Here is a 15,568-nt window from a genome sequence, read left to right as displayed (position 1 = left end):
TTGAGGAACTTGGCAAAAATATATATAAACTATAGATATATCTATAAATGTATCATTTATCAGGAGCTGGACCCAAAGAACTGGACTTGGCTCCACCGGCATTATTTCTAGGCACCCACAGAATGGGGTTCGAATCCTGCCATCATCCCTTTCTGACTCTGTGACCTCATGTCTCAAGTTTCCTCAGTAACTACTGGGAATGGATAGCGCACATTGTGGGCCACAGACTCCCTCGATCCAGCTCAGTCTCCCCAGCTGTGGGATGAGATAAAGCATTCCACCCCCTCCCCAGCCTGTATGCCTTTGAGGTAGGTATGGCTCTCTTCTTCCCAGGATTCACCAGGGCACATTGGGAAGCATGTTCCATTACCACATGGCCAATAGGATGCCAGTCAAGCATGCTTGTTCTGAGAACAACCCCCTCCTCAAATGCAGTCCTGGCTGCTTTGAGTCAATGGGAGAGGTGCGCTGACTACCCAGAGGCTGTGCCTGGAGTCCTGTGGTTCTGGACAAAGTCTCTTTATTGCTAGTGTCTAAACTTCCTCACACGGAAACCTGAGAAAACTGTTCCCAGCTCTTTTGATACTTGACCTTGAGAAAATGCAAAAACATGAAGAAACAGTTGCTGGGTCCTCTCCTAAAAAGTGGGCAGCAGGGTGGGGTGTCTGAACTCCAGTCAAGAGACAGAGGTACTGAAGGGTCTGAAGACAGGGAGCGTCAGAGAAGAGACTCCATGTCCCCAGCCCCACAAGGTCCCATCTGTCACCAGTCATCTCCATGGACGCTGCTTGTCCTTCAAGAGTCCAGCTCTGGATCCTTCCCCTCCCCACGGCAGCCCTCTTCCTCTGTAAGTTTCTCAGTACAGCCTCCCAGGAATCCTTATCCTATAGCCTGTCCCACTGGTCCGTGGATAACTCAGAATAAGGACATAAAAGGCGATGAGTCCTTGGCTTGGGTACTCCTGGGGCTCAGGGTTCTCACCAACCTTTGTTTGTTTTTCGAGATAGGGTTTCTCTAAAGCTTTGGACCAGGCTGGCCTCAAACTCACAGAGATCCGCCTGCCTCTGCCTCTGCCTCCTGAGTGCTGGGATTAAAGGCCAGCACCACCATCAAGGGCCACCACCACCGGGCTCTGACAAAATCTTAACAGGTTACCCCAAGGAAACTTAGAGAGGGGGAGGGATTCAGACCTTCTGCTCAGGGCCCCAAGCTAGGCACACAGTAAGTGCTTCTATTGTCATTGATATTAGTGAGGCAGCAAAGTAGAGGTTACCCAAAGGTGAGGAGGAAGCTGGGGAGGGTTCCTATCTCCCTATCTCCAACCTCCCACCCCTCCGGGCTGGCTCACAACGACAAAGTTTCTCTACTATAGATCAAAATTCACTGGGTTTTGCAGTCAAACAGAGGGGAGGCCCTTCCCCGACCAATCCCAGAGGCCCTTAGGCTAAAACATCAGGGAATCAAGCCCCAAACTCTATTTTCCATGAGGATACCCTAGTGCCCAGATGCGCCCCCGGACACACACACACCAGCTTTTCTCAAGAGAAGGCTCAGATTCCCCAGGTTACCCCCGGCCTTGGCAGGTGAGAAAGAAGAGGCACCGCGTGGCCCAGAGCGGGGAACCGCGCGCACCTGCTGCAGGTGAGGCCCAACTGTGCGGAAGGGGGCGGAGCCATCTCCACAGCTCTCAGGTGAGCCGACCCCCAACTCGTGGGAGCCAGGTCCAGGGTAGCCGCGGCCTTCAACATAGCTCCCGAGAGACGACCCACGCTACGGGCCGCTACCGAGGAGGCTCCGAGTCCCACGCAGTGCCGCGGTCCCAAGAGAACATTCGAGGCAGCGGCGGCGTTGGAGGCCCGGGGTCCGTTCGGTATTTGAATAGCACAAAGGAACCGCCTTGGTCTGATTGGTCAGTCAAGTGGCCCCGGGGCGGGAAGCGGCTGTCATTCGGGAGGCTCCGCACGATTCTATTGGGTAATCTGCAGTGGGGCGGGGCGCCGCTACCCGGCTAAATAGCTGGGGCCGGGGCCGGCCGAGGCTCATTGCTTTGGCGCCGTCTGGGGAGCGTGAGCCTGCGGGTGGCGCGGAGCGCATGGTGGCGGCTTCTCTCGGAGCGCCACAGACCCGCTGACCCGGGCTCGGTTCCCTGTGTCCGGTGCGCCCCAGCGACCTGCTGGAGATACACGCAACAGCAGCATTAGCAGCAGCAAAGGCGGCTGCTCCGCCGCCCGCATCTCCGCGGGAGCATGGAGTGCGCCCTGGACGCCCAGAGCCTGATCAGCATCTCCCTGCGCAAGATCCACAGCTCCCGGACCCAGCGCGGCGGCATCAAGCTGCACAAGAACCTCCTAGTGTCCTACGTGCTCCGCAACGCGCGCCAGCTCTACCTGAGCGAGCGTTACGCCGAGCTCTACCGGCGCCAACAGCAGCAGCAGCAACAGCAACAGCAGCCGCCCCACCACCAGCACCAGCACCTCGCGTACGCGGCGCCGGGGATGCCGGCCAACGCGGCGGACTTCGGCCCGCTCCAACTTGGCGGCGGCGGGGACGCGGAGGCGCGCGAGCCGGTCGCCCGGCACCAGCTGCACCAGCTCCACCAGCTCCACCAGCTGCACCTCCAGCAGCAGCTGCACCAGCACCAACACCCGGCGCCCAGGAGCTGCGCGGCGGCGGTGGCGGTGGCCGGGGCGCCCGCGGGCTGCGCGGGGGCGCTCTCAGAGCTGCCCGGGTGCGCCGCGCTCCAGCCGCCGCACGGCGCGCCCCACCGCGGGCAGCACTTGGAGCCGCTGCAGCCGGGTCCTGCGCCGCTGCCGCCGCCCGCGCCCGCCGCGCTCTGCCCGCGGGACCCTCGCGTCCCGGCCGCCTGCTCTGCGCCCTCGGCGCCCCCGGGGGCTACCCCACCGACCGTCGCCGCTTCCTCTCCGCCCGCCTCTCCAGCCCCTTCCTCGTCCCCTGGCTTCTACCGGGGCGCGTACCCGGCCCCCTCGGACTTCGGTGTGCACTGCAGCAGCCAGACCACCGTGCTGGACCTGGACACTCACGTGGTGACCACGGTGGAAAACGGCTACTTGCACCAGGACTGCTGCGCCTCCGCCCACTGCCCCTGCTGTGGACAGGGCGCTCCGGGACCCGGCCTGGCGTCCGCCGCTGGTTGCAAACGCAAGTATTACCCTGGCCAGGAGGAAGAGGACGACGACGAGGAGGACGCGGGTGACCTGGGAGCCGAGCCCCCCGGGGGCGCCCCGTTCGCCCCCTGTAAGCGCGCCCGCTTCGAGGACTTCTGCCCGGACTCGTCCCCGGACGCGTCCAACATCTCAAACTTGATCTCCATCTTTGGCTCGGGCTTCTCGGGGCTGGTGAGCCGACAGCCGGACTCCTCGGAGCAGCCGCCGCCGCTCAACGGGCAGCTGTGCGCCAAGCAGGCGCTCGCCAGCCTCGGCGCCTGGACTCGAGCCATTGTCGCCTTCTAGGGACCCCCGAGGACATGGGGACCCTGGGCCCCGCGGGGCTGGGGCCAGACAAAGACTCGGCCAAAGGACGATAGGGAGCGAGCGGGTCCTGGCCACTCGGTGCGAGCTGGGGGCAAGCAGAGGCTGATGTTTTATAAATTGTAAAATAAAAAAAAATCTAAAAAATCTTGGACTTTATTTTTGCAGAGAGAAAAAGCGCCTATTTAAGTATGCTTTGTGTTTCTCTTACTCTTTTTTTTTCTTTTTATTGTACTGATTGCAGTGGTTTAGCGAGGAGCCTGCCACGTGAGGCAGGCTGCTGCCCGGAGGAGGTGCCGGGCAGCCGGGGGCGAGGCTGGGTGCCGGGGCACGCCGGGGGCTCAACGCAGGAGGGCGCGAGCCCCGGGACGCCGACTCCAATCAGTTGTCTGAGCCTGGAAGCCCGACGTTCCGCTCTCCTGAGTTCCTCTCCGGGGTGAGGAATGGGTCTTATGAAATTCTGAGCAAAAAAACAAAAGCAAACTCTATCTCCAAAAGGGACGTTTCGGTCACATTTCCTCTCTGGGGGCGGCCTCCAAAGTTCTCAAAATGAGAAGGCAGAAATGAAAACACTTCAACTTTTTTTTTCTTTTCTTGCCGGGGCGGGCGTCTAGAACCCCTCCTCTCCCCGCCCCTCTGGCTCCGTCCTCCTCCCCTCCTCCACCCGCCTCCCGGACCAGGGGGAAGGTGGCGCCCGACACTCAGCACAGTTGGGGAAGGGGTGGGGGGCGAACAGGGCGAACTACATTTCCCATCATGCCCAGCACTGCGGTCCTCACTAAACAAAAAAGGAAGTCGATTCCTTCACCTGGATCCCCGGCGGCCCCGGGGGAGGGAGGGGCCCGGACCGCCGGCTGCGCAGGAGACTTTTCGCTTTGCTTCACTTAGCTCCTGGTCAGCTGTGGTGTTTGTGTGCGCACTTCTAAGTTACCTTGTCCTGCTTCAGTCTTCGGTTCCATCTCATGAAACCAGCATTGTTCCAGCCTGTGAGAACCCTGTCTGCGTCCTCAGCTCGATAGATTTTGTTTAATTTAAAAGCCTTTTGTTGTGAGAAGGTGAGGTTCGCCTAGACCCCCTCTGGATCTTTGCCATCACCATCCCAGGGACTCCAAAACAAGTTGCCAACCTTACCTTCCCGGCCCTTCTTCCTGTATTTTTGTGCATACTAAATTGAATCTCACCGGGTAAAACTGTTCAGATTATTTGTTTAAATTTATAATCTTAATAAAAAGTCGACTGTAGAGTGTATGGTAGTGCTTTGCTTTCACGTGGGCCTAGAGGTGGGAGAACCTGCACACACACACACACAGACACACACGCGCGCGCGCGCAAACCCCAGCTCTTCAGAGCTGCGGACGGGTGGGATCTGCCCACGTCGCAGGGTCAGGGTTGGGGAGTCCCGGGTGTGTGTGTGATATGGGTTCTAGGGATGGAGCCCTGTGCTACGCGTCTCCCAGTCTTCCCCGCCACTCCACACCCCTCTCCAGCGGGTCCTGGTCCCATGGGAACCGGTTGCCCCGGGGTCTCCAGCAGGAAGCTGAGCCAGCCTCCAACACATCTCTCTATGCAACCAGGATTGCAAGGGCCTACTTGGCTCCTAGTCTGAGCTCTCTGCAGCCTGGAGACTTCTGGGCCACCCACCCACACTCCCCGCCCTGCGCCTCTGACCGCACGTCCGCACGTCTCAGGCTGCAACTTGGGGAAGTTTTTTTCCTTTTCTTTTTCTTTTTTCTTTTTCTTTTTTTTTTTTTAAAGTTGAGTTTGTTATCACTGCTCAGTGCCACTTGGTGGTGTGCTGGCGGCGTCTCCCTCCCTCCTCGCGCCCCTCCCCTCTCCCTTTCTGCTCCCTCGCGCCCGCCTCTCCTTCCTCTCCAGTGGATGGAGGCGAGGCAGGAAGGCTCTAGGCGCGCGCTCCACTCTGACCACCTACGGAATGACCTCAGAGTGGGAGAATGTGCCAAGGCCCGGAGGAAGCTCGCGTTCTTCCCCACTGGAACCAAATTCACATCTGGAGCCGGGGTTCTGGCCCCAGGGCACACGGGTGGTTCCAGCCTTGCTAAAGGGATAGGAAAGAACAAACCCGGGTGGCATGGGGCGCGGGGGGGGGGGCCTAAAACGGCGGTCTCTTGTTGTTTGGGGGTGGTAGCCTCTCTCTGTCTCAGGCTGTCTCCCCAAAGATCTCCCGCTCTCATTGGCTCGCCCCCGCGCTCCCCTTCCCTGAGCAAAAAAGCTCCTAGCCACCCGCCGGACTGCTCACGCCGCCCCACCCAATACACCTCGTTGGGCGACAGGAGGCGCTGTCGCCCAGGGCCCCTAGCCCAGACTCCCAGAGGTGAAAGCTATCCATCCTCAGGGGGTTGCGTGGCTCTAGATACCGTTGTCGCGCGTGGCGAAGTTCTTGGGGACACTCTAAAACGCGGGGGGGGGGCTGCGAAGGTCAGCAATTTGGGTTGGGGAAAAGGGATGCTCTAGAGGTGTGAGTTACCGAGAGGAAAGACACCTTCATTCCACCCCCACCCCTGTGTCATCGGCCTCCCATGGGAAGCGCCTGGAGCTGCCTAAGGGGGGGTGCATCTTAACCCCCTCCCATTTCTCCTGCAAGTCGAAGGAAATAGCTGTTGGATGTACAGTTTTGTCAGTTCAAGTCAGTTGCCACGGCTCCCCCTAGCGCCAATTGAAGGGCGCTGCAACGTGTGCGGATGGGAGTGGGCGAGGCGCAGCCGGGGGCAGCCGGGCTTCTAGGACGGGCTCCACGCGCACCCGCGACCTAGCATCACATCCCCACCCAGCCCGGGCCTGAGCAGGGACCGTGAGCATAGAACTTCCCCACTCCAGGTCCGCGTGGAGGAGGGCACGTGGTTGGGCGCCTTTGTTGGGATTGTGGAGCTGGGTACAGCAAGACTCCCGCTGAGGAGCTTGGGATCTTTTCATCTGTCCTTGGGACCCGTGTGGTGAAGACGTGTGGGTGTTTGCGTGCAAAATAAAAGCCCTGAGGTTAGCAAAACCACAGACTAAGGGTCTCCCCTCCCCACCCGCGCAGGTTTTCTCAGCTCAGGAAATATTAGATACATTGGGATAGAGTGAAATTGGGAGTTGGGGGAAGAATTCAGGGAGCCACAACAGAGAGGACCCTCAGCCACACTTGTCTTTGCAGGGCCCAAGTACCTCGAACAATGACACAAAAGGTTAATGCCCTGCTCTACACATTTTCCCCCAGAAACAGCAGCCACAGTACCACACTGAGGGCCACGGCCGCCCTACAACTGCCTCCAACACGTGAATCTCCCAGCATCCTTCTCACCCCACTCAAAATCCCTGGAGACTTCTGCGCTGTGGCAGCCCAGAACTCCCCTGGAGAGACCGATGCACCACGGAAACACTGGAGGAAGGGGTGGGAGCTGCCAGGTTCATAGACCCTCTCCCTCCACCAAGACCAAGGTAGAAGGGCAATTGGAAGACTGAAGCTCCTCGTGGTGTCAAAAGACAGCGCCCAGAGAACGGAATTTCAGCCCCTGGTCGTCCCAGCTAATTGGCTCCCCCTAACATAAAACACATCCCAAGGCTGCCTCTGATGCTGAGGAAGGGCTGAGCCAGGGTCTATGTTTGGAGCTGGATGCCAGGAGAACAGCTGAGCCACCCTCCAGAGAAGTCTGGGGCTGGGGATGTTCGAAGCTCCCGGGAGAGCCACTGAGAAGGAGGGTGGACACCAAGCGCTGCTGCGTCTTACCGACTCTGTCCACAGGGGCACATCCACGAAGTGTGCGTGCGTTAGGTGCTTAGCCCCTGGAAAGCTCTCTCCACTCACCACCACCAAAGTCATAAATAGCCAGAACAGCAAGCGCCTCTGTGGATTACTAATTTCAAACTCCCAGCCATCCTCGGAGGTGGAAGCAGCCTTTCAGAAAGGAGAACGTACCTCCAAGGTCGCACCACTGGGTAGCCAGCCTCCACCTGTTGGAGCTCACGGTCTGGTAGGGAAAGGCTCTGGCAGTTGATCTGGACATGGCTTAAATGACCAGGTTGAGAATTCACAACTGAGTCTACTCTAGGCTACAGAAGCTAGTCATGGCTGAGCTGGCACATGTCCATCCTTCAGTGTGTCATTCTGCAGGGTCCAGGACGAAGGCAGAGGAGACACAGAAGAGGGTCTGTGTTCCACCTGCCCAGGACTGTCCTATTCTTTTAAGACTTTCAGTTGGGGCTGGAGTGATGGCTCAGAGGTTAAGACACTAACTGCTCTTCTGGAGGTCCTGAGTTCGGATCCTAACAACCACATGGTGACTCACAACCATCTGTAAATGAGATCTGGTGCCCTCTTCTACCATGCAGGCAGAACACTGTACACATAATAAATATTTTAAAAAAGAAAAAGACTTTTGGTAAGGCACAATGGAGTGATTTGGGCAAAAGGTGAGACTTCTGGAATCGCAGCACCAAACTGAGCAGCAGGCAGGGGTGCTACTGGCTTCAGGTACAGCTGGATACAGTCAGTGATTTCCAAAATGCTCTCCCAGTGTCTGGAGCTCCCCAGTTTCTTAGCGCAGAACTCTGGCCTCCCAGTTCACACCCAAAAAGGACCACCTTTTTTGCTAACCCGGAAAATTCAAGGGAAAGACTGGTGGGTTCCCAAAGCTGTGGCCAAGCCCGAGAACATGCTGGCTGTCACTGGAAGCTCAGGAGCAGAGAAGTCTTTTCTCAGAAAAGGGTGGTACCTGGTGAGTACTGTAGATATGGCCTCCAGAGACTGGGCGGGAGGAGGTGGAGGTGGGGGGGAAGAACTGAGGGGGGAGGGGGGAAGTGTGGGGGGTGGCTGCACTCTGGGCTGAAGAGAAATTTTCTGATTGGCTTGGGCAGGGCCACTTGGAGACCTGGGTGATGAGAAATACTCAGAGCAGCTCTGGAGAAGATGTCTGCTCTCCGTATGGGACATCTGGTACTTCCCTGATTTGCTACTCAGGGATGACCAAGAGCAGGGAAGATGCACACCCCAGGCAGAGGCTGGGTTCTCCCGATAGGCTCTGTGGACCACTCCCCGAGGACTGAGGACAAGGACATAACTTGCAAGAATTCCTTGTGTGGGTCCTCCTGGAATTTGGGTAGAACTGAAAAGGGTTTCAACAGGTAGCCAAGAGGGTCAGCCAGCAAGCCAAAAGGAAGAGGGACCACGTGAGGCCAACATGGTCACCTGGAGGAACCCGGGGACATCTGGGATAGAGGCAGCGTGATCTAGTCACCTGTTCAGATAAGCCGAATAGGCCCTTAAGGAGTTGAGGTGGTCACAGTAGGCAGGGAGCCACAGATGACCTTGATCCTACGCATCCTGAATTTCTACAACAAGCATGTTTTGTATTTAGAAGAAGAAAAAGATGAAGCCTGTGGGTAGCAGGCGTTGTCATTAATGTAAATGAGCTGCCCAGGAGAGAGGAGGCAGCCGGCACTTCCAGCCTCTCTGGGGCAAGCACCATCCAGAAACACCTGACCAAGCAGAGCTTGGACTCTGAGCATTAGCTGCTCTCGCAGGGGACCTGGGTTTGGGCTCCATCATGATGATTCACAACTGTCTTTAACTCCAGTTCCAGATCTGAGGCCCACTGTGGGTACCAGGCATGCACACAGTGCACATACATACATATATGATGTCACACAACCATACAAAAAATAAAAATAAACAAATTGAGTTGGGCCAAGTAACCTTTAATTCCAGCACTCAGGAGACTAAGGCAGGTTTTAGACAGCTTGGTCTACATAGCAAACTCCAGGCCAGCCCATCTGAGGCCCTATCCCAGGAGAAAAGAAAAACAAAACAACTTTTAAAAAGTTATTTATGGGGCTGGAGAGATGGCTCAGAGGTTAAGAGCACTGCCTGCTCTTCCAAAGGTCCTGAGTTCAATTCCCAGCAACCACATGGTGGCTCACAACCATCTGTAATGAGGTCTGGTGCCCTCTTCTGGCCTGCAGGCATACACGCAAAACAGAATATTGTATACTAAATAAATAAATAAATAAAAAGTTATTTATTTCTAGCCAGGCATAGAAACTTTTAATCCCAGGACTTGGGGGTCAGGGCCAGAAAGGCGGGATTTTTTTTTCTTTCTAGACAAGGTTTCTCTGTGTAGCTTTGGTGCCTGTCCTGGAACTAGCTCTGTAGACCCGGCTGGCCTTGAACTCACAGAGATCCTCCTGCCACTGCCTCCTAAGTGCTGGGATTAAAGGCATGTACCACTACTACCCAGCTGGCAGTAGGACCTTTGTGTATTTGAGGCCATCATGGTCTACCTAAAAAGTTCCCAGGCCAGCCAGGGTTGCACATGAGATCTTTTTTGGGGCTGGAGAAATGGCTCAGCAGTTAAGAGCACTTAGGGCTCTTGCAGAGAACCTGGGCTCAGTTCCCAGCACCCACATGGTGACTCACAACCCTCTGTAACTCCAGTTCCAGAGGACCTGATCTCCTGGCTTCCACTGGCACTGCACACTCACGGTACACACATACACTCAGATACACACATACACAAACCCATGAAATAAAACATTTTTGTGCACAGAAGTGCTTTGCCTGCATGTATATCTGTGTACCAAATATGTGGCTGATGCCCATGGAGGTCAGAAGGGGGCATTGTACAACTGCCCCCAATGAAGAAACAAGCCAGCCCACACACTTATCTTACAGGCCCACCTCTGTGTGTCTCTGGGTGGTATATGTGTGTGTACGCGTGCGTGTGCAGCTTGCCATGAGAAAGACACTAAGTGTCCTCATCCATTATTCTCCACCTTATCTCTGAAGACAGCGTATCCCTCACTGGAGCTGGCCTCACCCACTGATTTAGGCTGACTTGCTAGTGAGTTACAGAAATCCACCTGTCTACCCCATCCCACTCCCAGTGGTTGGGTGACAGGCTGAGCATCCAAAGTACTTATGGGTGCTGGGATCCATGGGTGTTCACAGCAGGCACCTCCCTAATGGAACCATCCCCCAAGCCCCATCTCTGACCCTACGCTAGTCCCAGCTGCCAATACTGTTACCTGGTGCAATGAGTCAGATGTTGGGGAGGGGCATTTTTTAGGAAGATGGCAGAAGCTACAGAGGAAACCACTAAGCTGAGTAAGAGGAGCAATGGACAAGGTGTCTAGAGACCTCGGGGCAGGTCTGGCAAAGTCACATCTATCTAGAATCTATCAACCTTGATGCTAGGAGGCACTTCCTTTTCCTAACAGGTCCACCATTGCCTCATCTGTAGAGCTCTGAAGAGAGGAGAAAGGTCCCAGCCAGCTTTGACTCGGATGCTCCAGACGTCAGAAAAATAACCACAGCGTCTAACTTTCCGATGACCTCAGGATCCGTGTTAGGATCGCACAGGCAGCGATAGTAAATCACAGTGACACATGGGGGCACGGTCACCTGACTGTCGCACTCACACATTTAATGAACATTCATGCATTCAAGTGTTTCTTGGGCACGACAGTAGGAACCCGGCATGAGGCAGGCAGTGGCGGGCTCTGCCTCAGAGAACCTGCAATCTAGTGGGGGGGGAGACCGAAGACAAGCAAACAAGGAAACGGTTAAGCACGCATTACAGGAAAGCGAAATCGGAGCTTTTGGCTGTTTGGGGGTGGGGGAGCACTTGAGGTCTGGCGACCTGAGATGGTGTTTGAAACCTGAGCAGACCAGCATTAGTCAGAATTGGACAGGCTATGCTGCCCTAACAAATGAGTCCCCAACCTGAGAGAGCTGACAAGATGACAAAGGGTTGTTTCTTAATCATTTTATTTATTTACGTGTTTGTGTACACATTGGTGCATATGCTGTGGCACACGTGCAGCAGTCAGAGGGCAACCTGAAAGAGTAGGTTCTCTCCTTCCACCACGCGCATCCTGGCATCCTGGAGATCGGCAGGGACAGGAGCCTTTACCCGATGAGTCGCTGCAACCGGACTAAGGTTTATTTGTTGACTGCAAAGTCCAGCTACATCAGACCACGTTTCATGGCTGCAGCTCTGTCTCAGCCCCGCTGCTGCCACAGAAACGGGCAGTGAGAGCTGGAGTCCTGTGAAGACCTTGTACACCTCCGCTGGACAGTGACCGACCTCGCCTACACTCCCAGCCACTGGTCAGCATTAAGCTCGTGTCTCTGCCTCACCCTGATAGGAATGGTCAGAGAGAGGCAGTCTGTGGTGAGCGCTGGCAATCTACCACACCAGCAGACAGTGAAGGACATGCAAGGCAGAAGGACGGATGGACAGCAAGGGAAAAGATGACCCTCAGAGCTGCACTGGCCCAGGTAGAGGGAGGAGATAGTGGCAGGTGGAAGGTGATGTCAGGGATGGGTCTAGCTGGAGGTGTCAACTATCAAACCGTGGAAGCCTAGCTGGGGGGTGGGGGAAGGACCAGTGCTCTGACACTGGTCTCTTTAGAGAGAATCAACTCACTGGAGGGACGACTCAGCAGAGCCTGGCGTCTAGCTAGCACTCAAAAACATCCACAATTCTTGGTGTTACAGGAGCCTCTTTCCTTCCCCTAGGCCAGTGGAAGGGAGGGGCTAGGGTTGGGTGAGGAGCCAGTAGTCTGGGCAGCTGCCCCAACCAGTTTTCCTGGTTGTACCTGGCAGGCTAAGGTTCCAGAGCAATCCTGTCTGTTGCCTTTCCTGTTGGACTGAGCCTAGACACCCCCATCCCAGGGATCCTTAACGCGCATGCGCACGGGGAGGTGGTGGGGGGAGGTTCTGGCTATGCGCTGCGTGACTGCTACAGAAAGCCACACTCAAGTATGTTCAATGGCAGACAGCTAACTGTGGATCACCAGCCCCACCCTCTGAAGTGTGGGCCCCAAATCCAGGCAGGTGGTTCCAGGTCAACCTTGAGCCACACTGGGTACCCGCCAGGCTCTGCAGCACATTAAGTGATCTCCCTTCCCAGACTCCAGTCCTTCAACCGCAAAATCGGGTTGTATGTGCAGGGCCTTACACATCGCTGGGTGACCAGTCAAGGAGACTACCATTTGGGTGGCCAGCTCTTCCCAGGCTGTAACTCTCCTGAAAAGCCAAGAGTTTCCCTTGAGGCTGCTCTGTTAAAAGCCTAAGTAAGAATCAGGAATCTTTTCTCCAGGCCCCAATCCTGCCCTCTCCCCCTGGATTGACACTAGACTGCCAGTCAGTTTTCACTGTCACAGTTTGACTGATTGGTTTTTTGTTTTTTTTCGAGACAGGGTTTCTCTGTGGTTTTAGAGCCTGTCCTGGAACTAGCTCTTGTAAACCAGGCTGGTCTTGAACTCACAGAGATCCGCCTGCCTCTGCCTCCCGAGTGCTGGGATTAAAGGCATGAACCACCACTGCCCGGTGGTTATTTGTAGTTTGCTTTGGGAGAGTTGTCACCATGTAACCCAGACTAGTCTCAAACCCATGATCTTTCTGCCTCCACCTCCAAGTCCTAGGATTGTAGGTATGCACCACCATATCTGGCCTGGGACTCATATTTAAAATAGGTTAAGGTTGGGGTGTTTGTTGTGCTTTCCTGTCACTTTAAGGGACAAGCCACGCCCACTCCATTACCTCTGACCTGCCCGCTGCCAGCTTGCCCCCTTCCCTTTCTGCTTCCTTGACGTGCGCACGCGTTCTCTCCATCTCTCTCTCTCTCCTTTTATCTCTTTCTCCTTTTCTCTCTCCTCCTCCCTCTCCCTCTCCCTCTCTGTAATAAATATTTTACCTTTATGCCTATTTTTGTGTCTGTTACCCGCCGCCACCGCCCGCGCGGTGCGGGCTCCGCCAGCCCACCTGGGGATCGTTTTAGGAATAAGAGTGTTCAAGTAAAAAACCCTGTGACTCCAACACCAAATAAAGTCATTTTCAGATTATAATTTAAAGATGAGAAGACTAACACCCAACAAGGGATCTAGGAGTTCTGGGAGCGTGTCCATACTAACAGTCAGCATTCATTGTCTCAGTGAGTGGAGATGTAGCTTAGTGGTTAGTGTGTTTGCTTAGCATGCACAAGACCCTAGGTTCGGATCCCCAGTACTGCACAAACTGGGTGTGGTGAGGCACACCTGTAATCCCAGAATTTGGGTGTTGGAGACAGAAGTGATGTGGAAGTCCCATCTGTATGCTGTGAATATCATTGGTTAATAAAGGAACTGCTTTGGGCCTATAGCAGAGTTATAGGGGAACAGAGCTGAGGGGACTAAACCCAATGCTGGGAGAAAGGAGGCAGAGTCAGAGAGAAGTCATGTAGCCCCACCTGAGACAGACGCCAGAACTTTGCAGGTAAGCCACAGCCATGTGGCAATATACAGTTTACTAGAAATGGGTTAAGATTAAACTAGCCAATAAGAAGGTAGAGCTAATGGGCCAAGCAGTGATTTAATTAATACAGTTTCTGTGTGATTATTTCGGAGTTGAGCAGCCAGGAATAAAGCAGCCTCCCTCCCCTTACACAGAAGGTTAGAAGTTCAAGGCCATCACCAGTTACACAGCAAGCCGAGTTGCTTTTGTTTTTGTTGGTTGTTTTGTTTTTGGAGACAGTGTTTCTCTGTGTAACTTTGGAGTCTGCCTTGGCTTTGAAGACCAGGTTCACCTCAAACTCACAGAGATCCACCTGCCTCTGCCTCCAGAGTGCTGGGATTAAAGGCCTGTGCCACCACCTCCTTTTTTTAAAGACAGAATTAATAACTAAAGAGATGATTCAGTGGTTAAGAGCACTGGCTGCTGCTCTTTCAGAGGACACAGATTCAATTTCCAGCATCCACATTGGGAGCTCACAACTGCCAGCTGGGGAGGGGGTTGACACACCCTCTTTTGGCCTCTGTGGGCACTGCACTTATGTGCAGGGCACCCCACCCCTAGTCCCCACCACCACCACCAAAAAGGAAAGAACTCAGCTTCTCAACTACCCCAGACTAGCTAGCTGGTCTCCATAGTGAATTCCAGGCCTGTCAGGGAGAGGTAGGTTGGATTTCAGGGTTTATGTGAAGGCCTAACAGTGCTTGACATCAACAGGATGACTTGAGTTCAATCCCCAGGTCCTAAAGAGTGAAGGGAGACCTGAGAATTTTTTCAGACTTCCATACAGGCCCTGAAAGGCATGTGCTCACAAGCACACACCAAATAAAAAATTCCATGTGTAAAAAGTTTAAAAGGGAGCTGGGCTTAAAGCATCTATAGTTCTCGCAAAGGACCTAAGTTTGGTTCTTAGCCCCAGTGCAGGGCATAGCATAAGGGCCTCTAACTTCAGATCCAGGGGACCCCAATGCCTCTGGCTTCCTCGGGTGCAAACATGTGCCGGCATGTGTATGCACATACAACACAAAACAAACTCTGTAGTATTTTTGTAGACCTTTTTGTCTCAAATTGCTTTGTTTAGGCATTTTTAATTTTTATTTTGTCTGATGGACTTTGTAGATTTTGATTTTTAGACGGTTTGTTGTTTTTCAAGACAGGGCTTCTCTGTATAAAAGCCCAGGCTATCCTGGAACTGACTCTGTAGACCAGGCTGGCCTCAAATTCAGAGATGCATCTGCCTCTGCCTCCCGAGTGTTGGGATTAAAGGCGTGTGCCACCACTGGCCAACCCTGATTTTTAGAAGTTTTGTGTATTTCTTGGTCGGTCGGTCTGTCTTCTCTCTCTCGTTTGGTTTTGGTTTTTTGAGACAGAGTTTCTCTACACAGCACTCAGAGGAAGAAGGATTTCTGTGAGCCCAAGACAGCCAAGGGCTCTGTAGAGAAACTCTGCTTTCTGTAGACAGAAAGATGCTCCCACTGTTCCCTATGCAAACCCTCCCACCCAAGGCCTGCCTTTCCTGGTGCTTGGCCTGGAGGCTGAGCTCAGCCTGAACATGATAGGCAACCATCTTACCTCTGGGCTTCTCCTTAGTCCTGCTGTTCTCAGTACTCTATAAATTTTTATTATGTGAATGCGTGTTTTGGCTACATATATGTCTGTGCAATGTGTGCATGCAGTGTGGGCTTCTGCCAGAAGTGGGTGTCAGATCCTCTGGAATTGGAGTTAATTTTGAACTGCCAGGCGAGTGCTGGGAATTGAACCTGGTCCTCTGGAAGAGCAGCCGGCACACTTGCCACCGAGCTGTCTCTCCAGC

The 15,568-nt window shown here is 54.4% G+C and overlaps 1 protein-coding gene across 1 annotated transcript; it reads left to right on the top strand.

Moving 5' to 3' along the window:
* The first annotated feature begins 2,056 nt into the window (after nucleotides 1–2,056).
* Ier5l (immediate early response 5 like) lies at nucleotides 2,057–4,729 on the top strand. The gene has a single exon (XM_075985718.1). It carries the CDS (start codon nucleotides 2,247–2,249, stop codon nucleotides 3,468–3,470), a length of 1,224 nt encoding a protein of 407 aa, XP_075841833.1. The 5' UTR covers nucleotides 2,057–2,246; the 3' UTR covers nucleotides 3,471–4,729.
* The last annotated feature ends 10,839 nt before the right edge of the window (nucleotides 4,730–15,568 follow it).

Source organism: Microtus pennsylvanicus, chromosome 9 (genome assembly GCF_037038515.1).
Source record: "Microtus pennsylvanicus isolate mMicPen1 chromosome 9, mMicPen1.hap1, whole genome shotgun sequence".
Classification (NCBI taxonomy): Eukaryota; Metazoa; Chordata; class Mammalia; order Rodentia; family Cricetidae; genus Microtus; species Microtus pennsylvanicus.
This window is presented reverse-complemented; position numbering and strand designations above follow the sequence as displayed.

Excerpts from the sequence above, each read along its gene's own strand:
- Ier5l (XM_075985718.1), top strand. The coding sequence starts at position 2,247 with ATGGAGTGCGCCCTGGACGCCCAGAGCCTGATCAGCATCTCCCTGCGC.